We start from the raw sequence: 19,992 nt of genomic DNA, 5'->3' as shown, positions 1-19,992 counted from the left end.
AATCCCAACCCAAATTGTATCCAGAAGCAAGGTCATACGAGATAAATGAACTGGAAGAGGAAACTCCTCCACCTTATCGGAGAAATATTGTATATCAGCCACAGGTTGTACCTGTACCTGCCGAAAGACCAGAACAGAGTGCAGCGATTGGTTCTAGTCAACAGAGGACAGGTGAAACAAGTGACCCATCTGAGGTAACTACCCAAGAGGGTGCAATTGGGGCACAGGAACCGACTCAAAGTGGGCAAGCGATGCAGCCAGCTGCTATACCTTTATCATGCTCTCCATTTCACCATACAAGGAGTAAGGGTCGTGTGATAAATGCCAATCAATCTAACGATCAATGTGATTGGCTAATGAATAATCAAAAGTTGACTCTCTCACAGGGAGGTTTTGAACAATGTGGTGTTATTGAATTTTCCTCAGCGGCAATTGCCAGGGGCAAATCAGGAACACCCAGATCTGATGTATAGACCATGGCAGGTACATCAATTGAAGGCATTGCAGAGTAGTATGCCATCAATCAAAACAGATCCACTTCAATTTGCGGAGGAACTGCGGTTGATTGTGGAAACTCAGTTGCCCACTGCAAGAGATATGGAAATACTTTTGAAGTGGTTAATTCCTAATACCACCACTTTGAGGAACTTAATGCAGGAGGCAAACTGGGTAAATGCGGAAGATGGACAGTTAGACATGCCCACGGCGGCTAGAACGGCACAGATAAATAAATTGATAGAGGCCATACAAAAATTGCCACTCGTGATGGATTGGAACAAAGTGGTTACATGCAAGCAGAAATCAGGCAAAGATGCTAGCGATTATTTGGACAGATTGCGAGATGTTTTCCGACTATATTCGGGAATAGACCGGGCACAAATTGACAATGCCTTAAAACCTCTTTTTATTAATGGTCTGTTGCCCAAATTGAAGAGTGAAGTGGAAAGACAGTGTATTTCTTGGGAAGGCAAGCCGATGGAAGAAATATTGAATTATGCCTTGCATCATCAGCGAATTCAAGCCAGGAACAGTGCTGTAAATGCCGAAAAATTGATGCAACTACAGACGCAAGCCCTGATGACTACGAATCAACGAAATAGGTTTTCTGGGCAACAACGCAAAAATGCAGTAGGAGATAACCAGAGATTGGAGTGGCAACCCAGAGACCAAGAGATGCAGCCCAGAAATACAAGTGAACAGGTGGACAGACCAGCCAATGACAGAAAATCGATGTTTCAATTGTGGAGAAATGGGACATTGGAAGAGGAGATGCCCATATATTAACCAAAGACAATTTCGAAAGGGAAACCAAGAACAGGGATACTACCAGTTACCACCACCTCCGTCAACAAATAGGGTTCCATTGAGGAACGCCCCAATTAAGGGAGGACCTCAGCAGAATAGATGGTCTGCAACACCCTTTTGACTAGACCAAAATGACCAAGTGGCAGCGCTTCCTTTAATCTCAGGGTCGGCTGCACAGGAACCAAGTGTTAATTTGACGGTAGGCGGATGCAAGGCACCTTTTCTGGTCGATACGGGGGCCACGCGTTCCACGTTATGACAAGCAGATTTTCCCGATATACCATTGTCAAAATACTATACGAAGGTGGTCGGAGTATCAGGAGTTCCCATACACATGCCGGTCACGGAAGAATTGCGTGTCCAACTTGGTCCGTTGACTGCACAACATGCCTTTCTTGTGGCATCTGGCGTTCCAGTAAATTTGATGGGAAGAGATTTATTGTGTAAATTGAATTGTACTGTCATCTGTAATGAAAACGGAGTGTATCTAGAAATGCCAGAACACTCCCACGACTTTATTTCTGAGGTGCTAGGCAACCTGACAAGACCAACAACACATCGATGGGACATCGATGATACAACCATGGCGGAACTTTTGTGTGTTAGTTTTATGACACTGAAGGATGAAATGCCCGAAGTACAGGAATGGGTAGATAATTTTTTGATGGACTTTCTGACATGGCAGACTGATCTTCACTGTACAACATGTTATGATGCTACAGGAGAAGAGGTGTCCTATGCAGAGCAGGTTTCTAAATATCTGCACACCAAGTATGATGTACATCTGACGTCGTTGTGGGTAGGACGACAGGGAGTTGGGATGTCAGTGTCTTTGACGCCAGACCAACAACTCCTGTGGAATCAACCCGAAACAACAACCCCACACGTCACCTTAGCGGTGGCAGAGGGTATGAAGCAAAAGATGTTGGAACAATGAGTGCAACTTTGAAAGAGTGTAACAACAGGGGATACATGGGAGAAATTCAAAGCGCCCCACTCTATGACTTAGATGGAGATGGATTTTGCTGGCAGCTCAAAGAGCAGGTGCTTTCTGCAACCTTCAACATGATTGTTGAATCGGATGATACTGACGATGTTGGGGTATACCTACTCAGCTCCGACGCCGACGGTGACCAGGACCCACTCGATCAAATACCAACATGCTTGTGGACAACGCATCCAAATGATGTGGGACGGATCAAGAGTATTGCACCTGTAAGGATCACAGTAGATGATTCTAAGCCACTGCCTAGAAAGCGCCAATATCCATTGAGACCAGAGGCAAAAGCTGGTATTGCACCAGTGATTCGATCATTGGTGGATCAGGGAGTTATAGTTCGCACTGTGAGCATGTGCAACACTCCTATTTTACCTGTGAAGAAGCCAGGCAAGACTACTTGGAGATTTGTACAGGATCTTCGAGCAATTAATGATTGTGTCATCCCAGCCTATCCAGTGGTCCCTAACCCGATCACTGTACTGTCAAGTATTCCATGCAACACGAAGTTTTACCCCGTGGTGGACTTATGTTCAGCGTTCTTTAGTGTACCCATTCATGAGGATTCGCGTTATCTTTTCACGTTCACGTACGAAAGTTTACAGTTTACCTGGACTGTGTTACCACAAGGGTACACAGAGAGCCCAACTTTGTTTTCACGTGCTCTACATGAAGACCTCAGCGATGTTGAATTTCCTGGGGGTTCAGTGATGGTACAATATGTTGATGACCTTCTCATATGCTCGACTTCAAAGGAAGCATGTGAGCAGGACACTATTGTGCTACTGACAGCATTGGCAGACAAAGGCCACAAGGCCTCGAGAGATAAGTTGCAGTTCTGTAAGGAAGAGGTGAAATATTTAGGACACATTTTGAAAGGAGACACGAGACGACTGTGCCCTGAATGTATAAAGGCGATCAGGACACTTCCAAAACCTATAACTGTCAAGCAGATGAAATCTTTTCTGGGGACAACAGGGTTTTGCCATCAGTGGATTGCTGATTATGCATTACTGACTCGCCCCCTGTTGGACATCAGCTTACCGAACAGTCCAAATCCTTTGAAATGGACCCCGGAGGCTGAACAAGCTTTTATGACATTGAAAGATGCCTTAGTATCAGCTCCTGCTTTAGGACTGCCAGATTATGACAAAAATTTCTTTCTCTATTCACATGAGAAAGGAGGATTTGCCCAATCAGTATTGGTACAAAAACATGGGGGAAAACTGTGCCCCATAGCGAATCACAGCACTCGATTGGATCCAGTAGCACGAGGGTTTCCACAGTGCTTGCAAGCAGTGGCAGCAGCATCATATGCAGTAGAAGCCACAGCTACAATAGTCCTGGGGTGCCCCTTAATTCTTCTTGTTGAGCATGCGGTGGCGATGGTTTTGCTGAAGGCAGGAACACAGCACCTTTCAGCATCAAGGGCTACAACTTATGAACTAGGGTTATTGACGCCGTCAAACCTTACCATTCAGCGTTGTCCAACGCTGAACCCAGCATCTATATTGCCAACAGAGGACGATGGTGAGCCCCATGATTGGGCGGAGGTATTGGCACATGCACTAGTGCCTTGCATTGACTTGAAGGACATTCCCATCCCAGATGCAGATCTGGTAGTGTATGTTGATAGATCATCATCGCGAGCATAGGAGGGTTCACTATTGACGGGATATGCAGTATGCACAGATGCTGAGACATGGGAGAGTGAGAAATTACCAAACACCTACTCGGCTCAACAGGCAGAACTTTATGCATTAACTAGAGCCTGTTGTCTAGCGGAAAGCCAGAGGGTCACCATTTATACAGACTCCAGGTATGCGCATGGGGTTGTTCATGATTATGGTGCTCTCTGGAAACAGAGAGGCTTTTTGACATCTTCAGGAAGCCAAATTAAAAACGGGAAGTTGATTGCTAGCCTTTTGGAAGCAATCCTTCTACCATCTGCAATCGCAGTGGTCAAATGTGAGGCCCATACATGAGGAAGAGATGACGTCTCGCAGGGCCACTCCTGAGAAAAAGGCACATGACAACATGCCTGGTACAAAAAAGGCACGTGAAAGACTCAAAGCATGAGGCAAAATATTCTGTGATCTGATGAGATGAAAAAAGGTTGTTTTTTTTTTGTTCAGATGGTCAAGAATGCATACAATCATTAATTTTCATCTGATTGACTTGATTAAATTTGAACACAATTTGCATATTGCATCATTGAATTGCTTCACCAATAAGATGTTGGGAAATCCAGTTGTTTTGAGGTCAAAAGGTCAAAGGTGAAGGTCAAAAAATCGTCGATATCCATGTGATTCACTTGAAGTTTGAGGAGGGTTTGCATACTGAGTCACTGAAACCTATTGGTTTTGATGTCTAAAGAATAAGGTCGCATAAAATAGTCAATTTTTTAAAGTTTTTTTCCTGTTTTTGTCATGTTTAGCACACGCAAGAGGCAGTCCGAATACAAACTCACCAAACTCTCCTCCTGTGGTATCCATGGAAATCTCCACGCATGGCTGGCGGACGTCCTCTCTAGTCATAGTCAACGTGTGGCCCTGAATGGGTTTCTCTCATCTCCTCGTCCTGTTCAAGCTGGAGTTCCCCAAGGCAGTGTTCTGGGCCCTGTGCTTTTTCTGGTCTTCATCAATGATCTCTCCGACTCTCTGTAAAATCCTCTCTATCTCTTTGCTAATGACTCCACTCTCTGTCGCTCCATTCGTCATATCTCAGATCGGCAAACTGCAGGCTCCTCACTCTCTGCAGACCTGGACAAAATCACAGACTGGGCAAACAAGTGAACATGATGACTTCTTTGATGACATGATGAAAGATGTCTTTGTCTCCTTATCCACAAATGTCCTGCAATAAAAGCAAAAGAAGTCTAGTTCCTGACAGGACGTGATGGAAAACAAACACAAATGACACGCTACATTCCTGTTCATACCATCTTTGATCCACGCAACTGAGCAGCAAAACATCTTGCCAATCTGCTGCCTGTCAGGGTGTGATGCTGTAGACTCTTTCTGTTAGCATGGAAAACACTGCCTATCGGCTTATTTTGCAGAATGCCAATTAGTTTCAGACTTTATGTGGAATAGAAACAAGCCGACTTCAGTATAAAGGCTTTAATCTACCCAATCAAAGCGAGATCTGAAGCATAAACAAAGCATGTATAAACACAAGCATAATAGAGCTGAAAATGGTAAAATGTAAATCTGTAAATGGTAAATGTAAACTGTAAATGGTAAATGTAAACTGTAAATAAACCCCAATGATCCACTGATGTCTCACCGAATCACATTACGGCTATGTGGGATCTCATCACAGCTCCACACTCGGATAATGGCAAAACTCCCAACAACAACACCATGTCCCAGAAATACCAACAATAACACATAAACACAAGCCTCTTGGGTTTCTACATTCGCAGAACTTCCTCTCCAAGGAGGTAGAGATGTCCGCCATGAAGTTTTCTTCCTCAACTTCCTGAATCATCAAAGTTACGACATTGAAGCGGTGTATTGTTGTTCATTGTTCACTTGAAACATATAAAACAAGAAAGAGCAATCAAAGATTGCAGACCGTCGCCAGGACGATTTTGTGTGGTGTTTATTAGCAGCTGTGTTTTTGTGGTTTGTTGATTATGTAGATTTATGTTCAATCCAATATGGCTGCCAAAACACGTGAATGATGGCGTCATCAATTTCTCCCACATAATTTTTCTCAAGAAATTTTAAAAAATGATCGGATCGAGTGTTCTACTTGTGTAATTATGACGTCATAATGAAGGCACCTATGACATCATGAACATATGTTGTTCCACATGGGGAGTACTTGCAATGCGACATCTTTCAATTTTTTTCCATGGAGTGGTTTCGGAGATATCGAGGTGCAAAGTTTTTCGATTTTTCCAAGATGGCGCCCGCACCACATGACCTATGACGTCATAACTATCACAAAAAATTATACAAAAGGCGGCGCTCCGATGGTGAACATTTCTTGGCAATCGGTCCAACGGTTGCAGGGAAAAGCATGCTCACGCTCTGTGGAGAGAAACAGCCACAGACAGACAAATGAAAAATCACTCACAGAGCGACATTTGCAAAACAGAACAAAGTAGAATGGCACTCGGTGGAGCATCCTTTTTATCTCAAAAATAATGGGAAATCTCCACGCACGGCTCAGGGACACCCTCTCTTGCACATCGTCTCTTGCATATCCTCTCTTGCACATCCTCTGTTGCACATGCTCTCTTGCACATCGCCTCTTGCACATTCTCTCTTGCACATGGTCTCTTGCACATGCTCTCTTGCATATGCTCTCTTGCACATTCTCTCTTGCACATCCTCTCCCTGCCCGTTTCACCCTCTCATTTGCCTGACGTCATCTTCCATGTTCTTGGAAATGAGCCAACATCAATGCATTGCATAAAAAGGTGCAAAACCGAATCTCCTTAACTTCAGACCGACCAGCTTCCTTCTAATCATCAGCAAGGTTATGGAATCCATCATCACAGTTGATATGAAATCCTTCCTTTCCTTGAACAACCTCATCTCAAATCACCAATTTGGTTGCAGACCAGGTCTCTCCACCTTGGACCAAAAGGAATTGGACTTTTTGTTGCGTCCCGGCTCCCGTTCAACAACCTCCGTCAAGGTTATGGCCCATGGCATGATGGTCCAGACTCAGTGGTTCAGGCTCGACCCCTCACTGTAGCTCACTCCTGCGGCAGCACCCTGGACATCTGGGGAAACTTTAGGGAAAGCATTTGTATATTGAGTCAACAAATTGGGAAACGAACTATTTTTTATGAGAACACCAGACGAGGAATTGTGGGTAGAAAGTCAAGATTTTCGGATCGTTTTGTTCATGACGAATCTGCTTCCGCGAAACCCGAATATGTGTTGATCGTGTCCGGCGGGTTTTTATCACGTGGTTTTCGGTAAACGCCCTCATTGAGTCCTCAGAAAGAGATGGAGGTTGTGGAAGGTTAACCTGATACCCGTGGACGACAAAACGCACCTTCCGATTATTCAGGTAAGAGTAAGAGGACAAGTTCAAAAGCCATGTTAATGCTTGCACCACGTGGTAATAATGTTGGGTGAACGTGACGTGTCGTGATCTTCGTACAAGGAACAATACGATTAGGACCTTCCTTTGTGTTCTTGTCGACCTCGCCAGGTACCTCAGCTCACAAGGTGATGTTTTCTAGTGTAAATCAGTGTACCTTCATTGTGGTGAAAATGATCGGGGAATCGTGTTAGTAATGTCTACAGTAGGCTAAGGACTTTGGATCAAAATCACAAACTGGTCAAACATGTGGAACATGTCTTTCAATCCTGACAAATATCACACTCACATTTTCTCTCCGAAAAGACCGACTGAACAACCCTCCCATCCACTTTCTGAATAATCCTCTCCAATAAGTTCTGTCACTCAAGCTTTTGGGTCTCACTATCTGCCATGATCTTTCCTGGGAAAACCACATTTCAAATCTGGCCTCCAAAGCCAGTCGCCGACTGGGCATCCTCCGTCATGTGAAGTCCTTCCTTGGCACACCTGAGCTCCTCACCACATACAAGGCTTTCATCCGCAGCTCAATGGAATACTGCTCTCCCCTCTGGGCTGGTGCTCCTGCCTCACTCCGAGCTCGTCTTCACGCTGTTGAAACCAAAGCGTTGAGAATCATTGGAATCTCCCGCGATGAAGCTAACTCCAAGGGCCTTTCACTCACTCACCGCAGGCAGGTTGGTGGTCTTTCCGTCTTCTACCGACTCCTCTCTGGCCTTGCCCCCCCAGCTCTCTCTCTGGGCTCTGTCCCCCAAATATTCCTACAGGTCGCACAAGATCTGCCTGCAACCCTCTTATGGCTAAACTGCCAAAATCAAGACTCTCTGCTCACCTTCACTCCTTCATTCCTCTTTTCTCCCGCCTCTGGAACAAACTCCCTCACTCTCTTCAATCCCACTCCACCCTCCAGTTCTTTAAAACAGCTGTTCATCACCATCTCTTATCTTCCCCCATCCAAAACCTTGATCTTTTCTACCCCCGCTAATTTCACCCCAAATCCACTTTTTTGAAATACCAACTTCTGTCCTGGAAGTCCTTGGTGTCCTTGTGTTTTATACTTCTCCCACCCCCCACCTTACCTCTGTGTCCCACTTTACCTCAGGATAAAGTTACATAGGAAAACCCCGTGTTAAATTTTCGTCGCCGAAGGACTTTATTTTTATTACGAAATTCATCCTGACTTCGCCTCCAGGTGGATACAGGGGCATCTGTAAGTAACGGGAACCTTTACTTCGTGAAGATTGGGCAAAAATTGACCGAGTTATTCAAAATATGGACTTATATAAAAGGAGAAGCAGAAGAGTTCGGAGTTGGACACGAGGCAGAGCAGACGCCATTTGGGGGAGCTGAGAGGATTCAGTCATGATCGAGTACACTGGACACTTTGTCCCTCCCGTTCTTTCCTGCCTATGTTCCCTCCATCTTCCCTGCGATTGTGTGGGCGGGAGGAAATCCCAGGGAGGAAATTCGAGGCGAGGACATGTTTGTTGGTGGTGGCCTTGCTTCGCCGTTTCTTCAACCTCAGTTACCTGTGCGAGGGTGAGGCTGAGTGAGTATACCAAGACAAGAATAAGAACTAGGAGGAGGTATGTACGGTGCGAGTCATATAATATATTGTTTAGTTATCGTCGAATGAGGAATTTGGGGTCGGGATGCGTGGTCGGCCTTGGTGACTTGGTCTTGACTAGATGCTAGGCCGCGCCACATTTAGTCGAATAAACTGGTCTTCAAATATTTTTTGACGGCTATGGACTTATATAAAATTAGTTTTCCAAGGCTGAAGCGCAATGACGTCATCACGTCCCCGGCACGAGGGTCGATTCTGAGGAAATCTCATTTCATTGTGCACGCCGTCGTTTTACTTCCAAATTAGAATCTGTTTCATTAATTGTTGTTTCCACACTGCGTCGAGAAGCGTAAGTATACCGCGACAAGAAAAAGGTATGTTACGAATTTATGCGAGGTATATTGTGATAGGTATCGTCAAGTGAAGGGGTCGTGTTCGGGCCGCGGTCTTGCCTAGATGTAGGCCGCACCTCATTTTGTCGAATAAAGTGGTATTCGGGTGGTTCGGGGACTCGGATCTTAATTCTGTTTTCAGATTTTGCAGTCGCCAGATTAGCTTAACACTCAATAGAACGGGACCCGCGAAATTTCGGGGATTTTTGGTGGAATTACCTCGGGGTAAAGTTACATAGGAAAGCCCCATGTTGAATTTCCGTCGCCGAAGGACTTTATTTTTTATTACGAAATTCATCCTGACTTCGCCTCTAGGAGGATAGAGGGGTATCTGTACGTAACGGGAACCTTTATTTGGCGAAGATTGGGCAAAAATTGACCGAGTTATTCAAAATATGGACTTAGAAAAAATTAGTTTCTTAACGCTGTAAACGCAGTGACATCATCACGTCCCCGGCGCGACTCGATTCTGAGGAAATTTTGGTTTTATGGTGCATGGCTCCATTTCACAACGAATTTGAATTCTGTGTACAGTTTTACCATGAAAATAAGGTCCCCGCATCGAGTGTGGTATCTTATTTGGTGAAATTCGGTCAATTTGAAGTGGTGAAAATAAAATGTGATCGTGGAAAATCGTAGCGAGGGGCCATTTTGAATCGGTTCACCGGGTTACTTATGGTAGATAGGAACACCACTAGGTCAGTAAGGACAACCTTTATTTTGCGAAAATCAGACAAATATTGACCGACTTATGGAAAGTATTAACTAATATAAAATTGCGGATAACTGCGTTGTAGTCGTTGGAGGTAATTAGTCATTGGAGTAGGCGCGTGCCGTGGCGTGCCAGTCATGCGATTGCGTAAGTAGTCGTTGGAGGTATTGACTTATATAAGGTTGGTTTTCTAAGGCTGGGGCGCAGTGGCGTCATCGCGTCCCCGGCACGAGGGTCGATTCTGAGGAAATCTTGTTTCATTGTGCACGCCTTCGTTTTACTTCCAAATTAGAATCTGTTTCATTAATTGTTGTTTCCACACTGCGTCGAGAAGCGTAAGTATACCGCGACAAGAAAAAGGTATGTTACGAATTTATGCGAAGTATATTGTGATAGGTATCGTCGAGTGAAGGGGTCGTGTTTGGGCCGTGGTCTTGCCTAGATGTAGGCCGCACCTCATTTTGTCGAATAAAGTGGTATTCGGGGGGTCCCGGTATTTGGGACCGTAGGGACGGAAAGTGCAGGTTCGGGGTGCCAGTCACTCCCCAGCCGGCCCGCTGTGAAGGCTCGGATCGGGACACCGGGATTCATTCCGATCGCCCGGTCGGCCCAGAGGTGGGGGTGCGGGGCTTGTCACGGAACGTCAAAACAAACGGCCTACCGGGGCCGCCCAAAAGTCGGGCATGAGGGGCGCGTCCACTAATGGAACGCCTCTCGCTTCCCAAATCGAGGGCCATGTGGTCATGAGAACCTCGTCCCTTCTGGCTGCCTTGCCGTCCCACCGTGAGTGCTGGTCAGGGTGTACTTCAAGCTAAGCTTAAGTGTTAAGTGTTAAGTTCCTCCTTGCCCTCGCAAGGGAAAGGCTAGGGTCAAGCTCTCCCAAATTTCCAAACACTAGAAATCGGACGTCTCAAATTAATTAATTAATTTGTTAATACATCTCAGTCGCCCGCGACCACTCCAGCGCGGGCGTCGAACCAGTTCATTTCCGGTGCGACTGGGCCGAGTATCGGCCCGGCCGTGGCCGAAGCCGTTGATTCCGCTGTAGCACGCTGACGCGTAGGCTCGTGCGTCCCTGGTCCGCCGGGGCTCCGCGGGTGTCCTACCGTGCCTGACGCCGTTACCCTCTCAACTTTCGGGAGTAGGCGCCGATGCCCGGGGACGGATTTCGCTGTCTAAACATGGTAGCGCTAGGCCAGTGGGACCGCCGGGACCCACGTGCACTCACAAGTTGTTATGCGCGTGGGCGGCAGTATCAGACCGGGGCGCCCAAACGCTCCCCGGCTAAAGTTCATCCTGAAAGCGCCCACATTGTGCGGACAAACTCCACCAATTGGCCGGTCACACTGTGCCTATCGGCCGGCCTCGAAGACCGAAATTGTGGCGGTTACCGATCCTTCGGGTTCGGAACTATGCCACCCTGTGGCCGCCAGGAGCCTGGGTCAGAGACATGGGGCGGAAAGGGTGACCGTCTTTGTGAGAGGTGGCCCTTGAGACTCGATTGCTCGTATCGGGGGTCGGCGGGGGTGGGTGCGGTGGCTGGGTGCTCGGTCTGGTGTGGTGTCCGCGGTGATCATCGTTGTGCGCTCTGGGGCCCGGCAGATTGGACTGGGCGCTCGTCCGTCGGGACTTTGGGCTACGCAGGGAACATCACCCCCAGGCCAAATTAATGAACAACCTTCAGGGCGGCATTTCCGCCTATGCAAAACTGATATTGCGTAGAGAACGGGGTGGCCCGTCCTGGGGTACAGGTAAAAATAAAAACCAGGTACCTCCAGGTATTGTTGTTGGTACGGTATTGTTGTTGTTGTTTCATGTTTAGCCTAGCGCTGCTGAATGCATCGTTATCTGCAAGCACGGTTTATTTTCTGTGCGGCTGATGCAGTGCCCCTGTTACCTGGATTCTGGCACTCATTTTACCCACACCGGAAAGACGACAGACTGAGTCAACCCACCTGGTGTTATTACGACATGACAGGTGCTCCAACTCAACACCCTAACATCTTAAAAGAGCCATTTTAACCGTAAAGAGAACACCAGACGAGGAATTGTGGGTCAAAAAAAGAAGATTCCTGTTTCGTTTTTCATCGTGACGAATCTGCTTCCGTGAAACCCCGAATATGTGTTGATCGTGTCCGGCGGTTTTTCATCACGTGGTTTCCGGTAAAAATCCTCACGAGTCATCAGAGAGATATGGAGGTTGCAGAAGGTGAACCCGATACCTGTGGACTACAAAATCCACCTTCCGATTATTCAGATAAGACAACACGTTAAAAAAAACCATGTTGATGTTTTCATCATGTGATAATAATGTTGGGTTAACGTGACGCGTCCTTCGTTCAAGACCAATGAAATTACAACCTTCCTTTGTGTTCGGATCGACCTCGCCAGGTACCTCAGCTCACAAGGTGATGTTTTATCGTGTAAATCAGTGCACCTTCTCTGTGGAAAACCTGATCGGGGAATCGTGTTGGTAATGTTTACAGAACAGGTGAACGTAACAGGTAGCTGAACTGAATAGTCGGCTCTGGAATGGAGGGTAAAAGAACTGTGGATCAAGGAATAATAACAGGATCAATCGGTTTGGATCAGACGGGACACCAAACTTCCTTTTCTGCACAACGATTTAATAAAGCAAGGCAAAGATGGCGGTAACAACGACGCTCACATGAGGCTCAAGCAAGAAGCCGGAAGCCCTCCTGACCATTTACCGGTGGAAATAAATGATAAGAAAAAGGTAATAATCACAGGCTCGCACTACAACGACATGGCATCAACAGATTGCATGAAAACATTTCTAAGCACAGCAGTAAAAACGTTCACGAATGTAAACAAAGCAGCAAAGACTTTATAACAGCCATCCCCAAATTTGTGAAGGAAATTTGTAGAAATAAAAAAAGTCTTTCAGTCCATTCACACCTCATCCTTTATCATTAAACGTCGACAGCCGGATCAATTTTGGGTTGATCTGGCTTGATTTGGCTTGATTTTCAATTTGGCTTGATCTCGGATTATCAATTGGGATTCAGACCAGGTCATTTTACTCTGGACATGTTGCTTCTGCTGTCTCAACAATGGATGGAGGTCCTGAATGCCAAACACGAAATCAGAGCTGTCTCCCTGGACATATCACGTGCCTTCGATACGGTCTGGCACCCAGCTCTGCTCACCAAACTCTCCTCTTATGGTATCTGAAGTGAAATTATACTGAAGGTGAACCCGGGAGTGCTCGCTCATCCCACTAAAGGGGCGTCTATAAGACCCGGGACAACCGCGGCGCAAGGACACTCCAGCGACACTTACTGAGACATATAGTCCTGTAGTTTGAATGGTATGTACGCACCTATATGCCGGACTTGCTTGCTTTGCCTATTGATATCGGTCATTTCCCATGTAATACTCCGATTCTGATGTCTATTGCATGAATGTATTTTGCAGGATGTTACCACAGATCTAAATGATATTAAACCTACCCAAGGTACAAGTCAAGTCTGTGGTTGATTTTCACGACATTTAATATCATTTAAGTCTACGAAATGGCTGAACCCAAGATGATCATGGTACCGATTCTCGATGCCGATGCCCAAGCCGAGGAGTCAGGGTCGGAGTTCACCCACTGGCTCAAAACGCTGGAGAATTACTTTGCCGTGCATGAAACAGAGCCCACCACGGCGGCTAAGCTGTCCGTGTTACAGTCGAAGGTCCATCACCGCGTTTACCAGTGCATTGCTCGATTTGAGACGTACGCCACTGCTCTGGCCGAGCTAAAGCGACTATACATAAAGAAACGGAGCGCCGTGCATGGCCTGCATCAGCTCTCTCAGCGGCGACAACAACCATCGGAATCGATCGATCGCTACTCGCAGGAGCTGCGACACCTCCTTGCGGACTGCGTTCAGGAGGTACGGACCCACGAGCAAGTTCAAGATGACCTTCTCCGAGATTCTTTCGTCTCTGGAATTAGCTCTGGAGCCTTGAGGCTCCGACACTTGGAGACCGCGGAGCTGACATTTATGGAGGCACTACGGCTGGCTCACGTCTTTACAGATGCCCGTGAACAATCTACCGCTGATGACCACTCACGAGTCGTGGCGGGGACTTCTCAACTCGCGCGACCGGAGAGGGTTACCGCCGAGGATATGGGGGAGGACTCGACCACGGCCGAGTCCCTGGGTGCTCCTGAAGCGGACTCGGCATCCGGCCTGACTGCTGCTACCGCTGCCCGGCCACGGCCTGAACGGTACGCGAAATGTTATTTTTGTGGGAATCGGCAGCACCCCCGAATAGAAAGCCCGGCTTGGGAGGCAATATGCCATCTGTGCTCCACCAAGGGTCATTTCGCGAAGGTCTGCAAAAAGTCCGTGCGAGGTACACGAGCCCGCGCGGCCTTGAATGGGCTTATCGCTGAGCCAACGGACTGCGCACCGAGCGGAGCGCCCCGCCCGGCCTTGATGAGCGTCTCCCCTCCTCGCGGGCCCCTGGCTGCACGCTCGACCTTGATGGGGGACATCGGGCTGCCTAAACAACCGGCGCGACCACGACCAGCCGCGGCGCGATTGGCCTTGGCTGGCGTCCGGACGCCCACCTCAAACAAGCAACGAAGTACTGCTTTGCCAACTCCTCTGGATTCGCAGCGAACGCTGCACGGGACTCGAGCGCCATCTGACGGCGGCTTTTATGAATTACACGCTACCGCACCAGCTCATGGAACAGTGGATGGCAGTGATCCTCTTCGCGTGACTCGAGCGCCATCTGACGGCGGCTTTTACGAATTACACGCTATCGCACCAGCTCATGAAACGGTGAATGGCAGTGAGCCTCTACGCGTGACTCAAGCGCCATCTGACGGCGGCTCTTACGAATTACACTCACCTGCTCCAGCGCGGCCAACTATGCGCTTGTCACGAGAATCCTCCACGGGCTGCCCGAACGACCGGCAAACTGCAGCCGGCGTGGGAACATCCTCTGACAGTGGCTTTTACGATTTACATGCTCCTGCTCCAGCGCAGCCAACTATGCGCTTGTCACGAGAATCCTCCACGGGCTGCCCGAACGACCGGAAAACTGCAGCTGGAGTGGGATCCACTCGCGAGCGCGATCTTCTCGCCCGGACGGCACAATACCTGCTGGGTCTTCCGGCCTTGCGCAGGCCATCATTCCGCTCAAGGTCGAGGGCGTTTTTTCACAAGCCTTAATCGACACGGGGTCTACGGATAGTTTTATCGATCAACGCGAGATCTCTGAAGACCAGGTCTCTGAAGACCTGGATCCTCTCGCGAGATCTTGGAGACGGCGGCAGGGATTTTCGAAGCTCCACACGGTCTCCACGTTTTTCGAAGTTAAGTCTGTTCACAATTGTATTTTGTCGAAACTGTATTTATCTTTCGGTGTGTGAAGTTATTGTGTGCAACTTTGGTTGTTTCTCGGTGTTTATCTTTCATAAATTGATCGTCTGTTTGCCGTGTCGTGTCTTGAGGCCTTGTACAGTGTGCACTGTACAACCTTGAGGCTTTGTTTTTTATCTCAGCGGTCCGTCTTTTGTGATCCAATAACTTTCGTTCTCTGTATTCCCAGGCTTTTCACCCATAGCCTACCTACTTCCTTGTGTAAATCTCAACTCAAAAAAAAAAAAAAAAAAAAAAAAAAACATTTTCCTTCTCTGTTATCATTCGTTTATTCATTCTTATTCGTTCGTTCGTTCTTCGACCACGTGTTTCTCCCCCATTTCCCCAGATAGTTTTCACTCATTAACCTTCAATGTTTACACTTTCCCCTCAAGTTATGTATTCCGTCATATTTTATAACACCTTTTTCTTCTTCTTCTTTAAAAGGCTGCTTTCGACTTGCTCACCAAATCAATTCATCCCAAAAAAAATATCCATCTCCTATAGTGCCTTTTTTCTACATTCCCTAAACTCTCCTGCACTCCATCCTCCATCCAGCGTCCTTAAACGTCTTTTTAACTCGAAGGTCACAAGCAACTCATTTTGCAATAAATGTTCGTTTCCCATAAATCGTACACTTTCAAAAATCCAATCTCACCCCTCCCCTCCAAATCTTCCCCATAACTCCTCCCCTCCAAATCTTCCCCATCACCCCTCCCCTCCAAATCTTCCCCATCACCCATCCCTTTCAAATCTCCCCCCTTGCCCCCTCCCTCCTAAACGACCCCCTCACCCCTCCCCGCCAAGACGCCCCCTCGCCCCTCCCCTCCTAGACTCCTGCCTCAACCCTCCCCTCCAAATCTCCCCCATATCCCATCCCTTTCAAATCCCTCCCCTTGCCCCTTCCCTCCCAAACTTCCCCCTCACCCCTCCCCTTCAAATCTCCCCACCCTCATTGCTTCTCAATTTCCCCCCTCTCACTCCCCCTCCTCAAAGCGTCCTCCCCGCTTCTTCCCCCTTCCAACTCTCACCTCCATCTCCCCCAACCTTCTGCCTCGCTCTTCCCCCTCCTCAAATAACACCTCATTGTGGCTCACCCAATCACCATCAAACCTTTTGTCCGCCCCATCCTTCCCTTTCTCCGAGCTATTCTGAAATCTCTGACACACCTTCAACAGCTCTCCCTACCTCTTCCACCTCTTCCACATCTTACCCTACCCCTCCTCCCCCCTGTTCTGTATCTGATGCTCCCCCTTCCTCTTCATTAACGGTATGGACCTCAAACATCCGGGGCCTTCGTTCAAACTTAACTGATCTCTCCATACAGGTTGCTTCTGTCAAACCAGACGTGATCTGCTTAACAGAAACTTTCCTCCTTTATGATGTCTCTGATTCCATAGTATCTCTCCCGGGCTACTCCCTCCTCCGGTATGATAGACCTGAGCCTCGTCCTGGAGGCGGGGTTGCTATCTTTATCAAAAACTCTCTTCCTCACTCGCCCTGCACTGCACTCTCTCCACCTCACCCCCAGGAATACCTCTGGCTACGGCTTCCCCTTCGCTCCCACCTCTTGTTCATATGTGTGTTGTACCGTCCACCAAACAGTGATGACTCCATCTACATCTCGCTGTCTGATGATATGGACCAACTTCTATCTACTCATCCCAACTCTCTCTTCCTCATATGTGGTGATTTCAACTGTCATCATGCCAGTTGGCTGGGTGTGGGTACCTCTCTCACCAGCCATGGCTCCTCAGCAAAGGACTTCTGCGACTCACTGGGACTGACACAATCTGTCAATTTCCCGACCCGGATCTCAGTCAACGGAACATCTTCTCTTCTGGACTTGGTTATGACTAACTTCCCTGAAAATGTCTGCTGCTCTTCTTCTGCTCCGATCGGATCATCTGATCATGTCCTTGTTAAAGTGGACATCTCTCTGACCATCCTCAGGGAGCCTGCTCAGCGTCGACGAGTCTGGCATTTCACTCAGGCCAACTGGCACGGTCTTCAAGCAGCCATCAATCATCTGGACTGGTCTCCCATCTCTACCACCTCTGGCATCAACTCATCCTGGGAATTCTTCCAAAGTAAATTGCTCTCTCTCATGCACAGATTTATCCCATCTCGTCTTCAGTTGTCATACCCTTCCTCCCGTCCATGGTACACGGAATCTTGTGGTGAGGCTGTTGCCCAGAAACAACTTGCCTTCGTCTCCTGGAAAGCAAATCCAACGGAAGGAAATCTCATTTCCTTTCACAAAGCCCGAAACAAGTGTGTGTCCACCCTCAGGAGAGCCAGGAAACAATATCTCTCCATTCTCAAGACCGAACTCTCTTATCTGTCTCCCTCTTCCAAATCCTGGTGGCGTCTGGTCAAATCCGTTTCTGGTGTTTGTTCCCCCTCCATCCCCTCCCTTACCTCAAACGGCTACACAGCTGACTCCGCACGTGAAAAAGCTGAATGCCTCAACTCTGTGTTTGCCTCTAAATCTTGTGTCCCAAACCCATCCCTCTCTGTACCCACCATACCCAGTCGTACCCTGCTGCTCCTGGACTCCGTGTCCTTTCCTCCTGACAAGGTGGAAAAGTTTCTGTCAACCCTCGACTCTGATTCTGCAACTGGACCCGACGGCATCAGCCCACGGGTCCTAAAATCCTGCTCTGCTGCTCTATCTCACCCTCTCTCTGTTCTCTTCACCCTCTCTTTTGCTCAAGGTCAACTGCCATCTGCTTGGAAATCAGCCAACATCACCGCTTTGCACAAAAAAGGTGCAAAAACAGATCCTAGCAACTACAGACCAATCAGCCTTCTCCCAATTATCAGCAAAGTCATGGAATCCATCATTGCTTCGGATATGAAATCTTTCCTCTTCTCCAATGGCTTGATCTCTGATCATCAATTTGGTTTCAGACCAGGTCACTCTACTCTGGACATGCTGCTTCTGCTGTCTCAACAATGGATGGAGGTCCTCAATGCCAAACAGGAAATTAGAGCTGTCTCCCTCGACATATCACGTGCCTTCGACACGGTCTGGCACCCCGCTCTGCTCACCAAACTCTCCTCCTTTGGTATCCATGGAAATCTCCACGCATGGCTGGCGGACTTCCTCTCTAGTCGTCGTCAACGTGTGGCCCTGAATGGGTTTCTCTCATCTCCTCTTCCTGTTCAGGCTGGAGTTCCCCAAGGCAGTGTTCTGGGCCCCGTGCTTTTTCTGGTCTTCATCAATGATCTCTCTGACTCTCTCGAAAATCCTCTCTATCTCTTTGCTGATGACTCCACTCTCTGCCGCTCCATTCCTCTTCCCTCAGATCGGCAGTCTGCTGCCTCCTCACTCTCTGAAGACCTGGACAAAATCACAGACTGGTCAAACAAGTGGAACATGTCTTTCAATCCTGACAAATCTCACACTCTTACTATGTCTCTCCGAAAAGATCGACTGGACAACCCTCCCATCTACTTTCTCAACAATCCTCTCCAAGAAGTTCTGTCGCTCAAGATTTTGGGTCTCACTATCTGCCATGATCTTTCTTGGGAAAACCACATTTCCAAGCTGGCCTCCAAAGCCAGTCGCCGACTGGGCATCCTCCGTCGTGCGAAGTCCTTCCTCGGCACACCTGAGCTCCTCACCACATACAAGGCTTTCATCCGCAGCTCAATGGAATACTGTTCTCCCCTATGGGCCGGTGCTCCTGCCTCACACCTAGCTCGGCTTCACGCTGTTGAAACCAAAGCTTTCAGAATTATTGGAATCTCCCGCGATGAAGCTATCTCTGAGGGCCTTTCACTCACTCACCGCAGGCAGGTAGGTGGTCTTTCTGTCTTCTACCGACTCCTCTCCGGCCTTGCACCCCCAGCTCTCTCTGTGCTCTGTCCCCCAAATATTCCTACAGGTCGCACAAGATCTGCCAGCAACCCTCTGATGGTTAAACTGCCGAAATCTCGGCTCTCTGCTCACCTTCACTCTTTCATTCCTCTTTTCTCCCGCCTCTGGAACAAACTCCCTCACTCCCTTCAATCCCACTCCTCCCTCCAGGTCTTTAAAACAGCTGTTCACCACCATCTCTTATCTTCCCCCATCCAAAACCTTGATCTTTTCTACCCCCGCTAATTCACCCCAGATCCACCTTGTTTGAAATTCCAACTTCTTTCCTGGAAGTCCTGGCAGTGTCCATATGTTTTATACCTCTCCCACCGCCCCCTTCCCACGCCCCCCCCCAAAGCCCTCGCCCTCTCTCAGATCTCTCGATGTCTCCATGTCTCTCGGTCCCTGCTCTCAAATGTTGTGTTTGTGTCCTTCCCCCTCTCTCCCCATCTTGTCTACCGCTCCCTATGTTATATGTTTTATGTGTCGGTTTGTCTTTCTGTGTGATTAATGTTCGCTCTTTCACGAGCCTCGACCTTGTATACAAAAAAAAAAAAAAAAAAAAAAAAAAAAAAAAAAAAAAAAAAAAAAAAAAAAAAAAAAAAAAAAAAAAAAAAAAAAAAAAAAAAAAAAAAACGACTAGTGCATCAACATGGGTGGCTGGTTCTCGGGACTACACGACGGATCTTCATGGCCTCCCAAG

The 19,992-nt window shown here is 47.8% G+C and overlaps 1 protein-coding gene across 1 annotated transcript in view; it reads left to right on the top strand.

Moving 5' to 3' along the window:
• Positions 1–19,992, top strand: part of LOC137421421 (uncharacterized) — a 139,998-nt gene that overhangs the window by 67,676 nt on the left and 52,330 nt on the right. Inside the window, exons 7-8 of the mRNA XM_078770882.1 lie at positions 3,058–3,921; positions 13,592–13,942. Coding sequence (XP_078627008.1) covers positions 3,058–3,921; positions 13,592–13,942 — 1,215 coding nt within the window. The remainder of the gene's footprint in view (positions 1–3,057; positions 3,922–13,591; positions 13,943–19,992) is intronic.

Source organism: Myxine glutinosa, chromosome 1 (assembly GCF_964187855.1).
Source record: "Myxine glutinosa chromosome 1, kmMyxGlut1.1, whole genome shotgun sequence".
Lineage (NCBI taxonomy): Eukaryota > Metazoa > Chordata > Myxini > Myxiniformes > Myxinidae > Myxine > Myxine glutinosa.
Note: the sequence above shows the minus strand (reverse complement) of the source record. Positions and strands in the feature narration are given on the sequence as shown.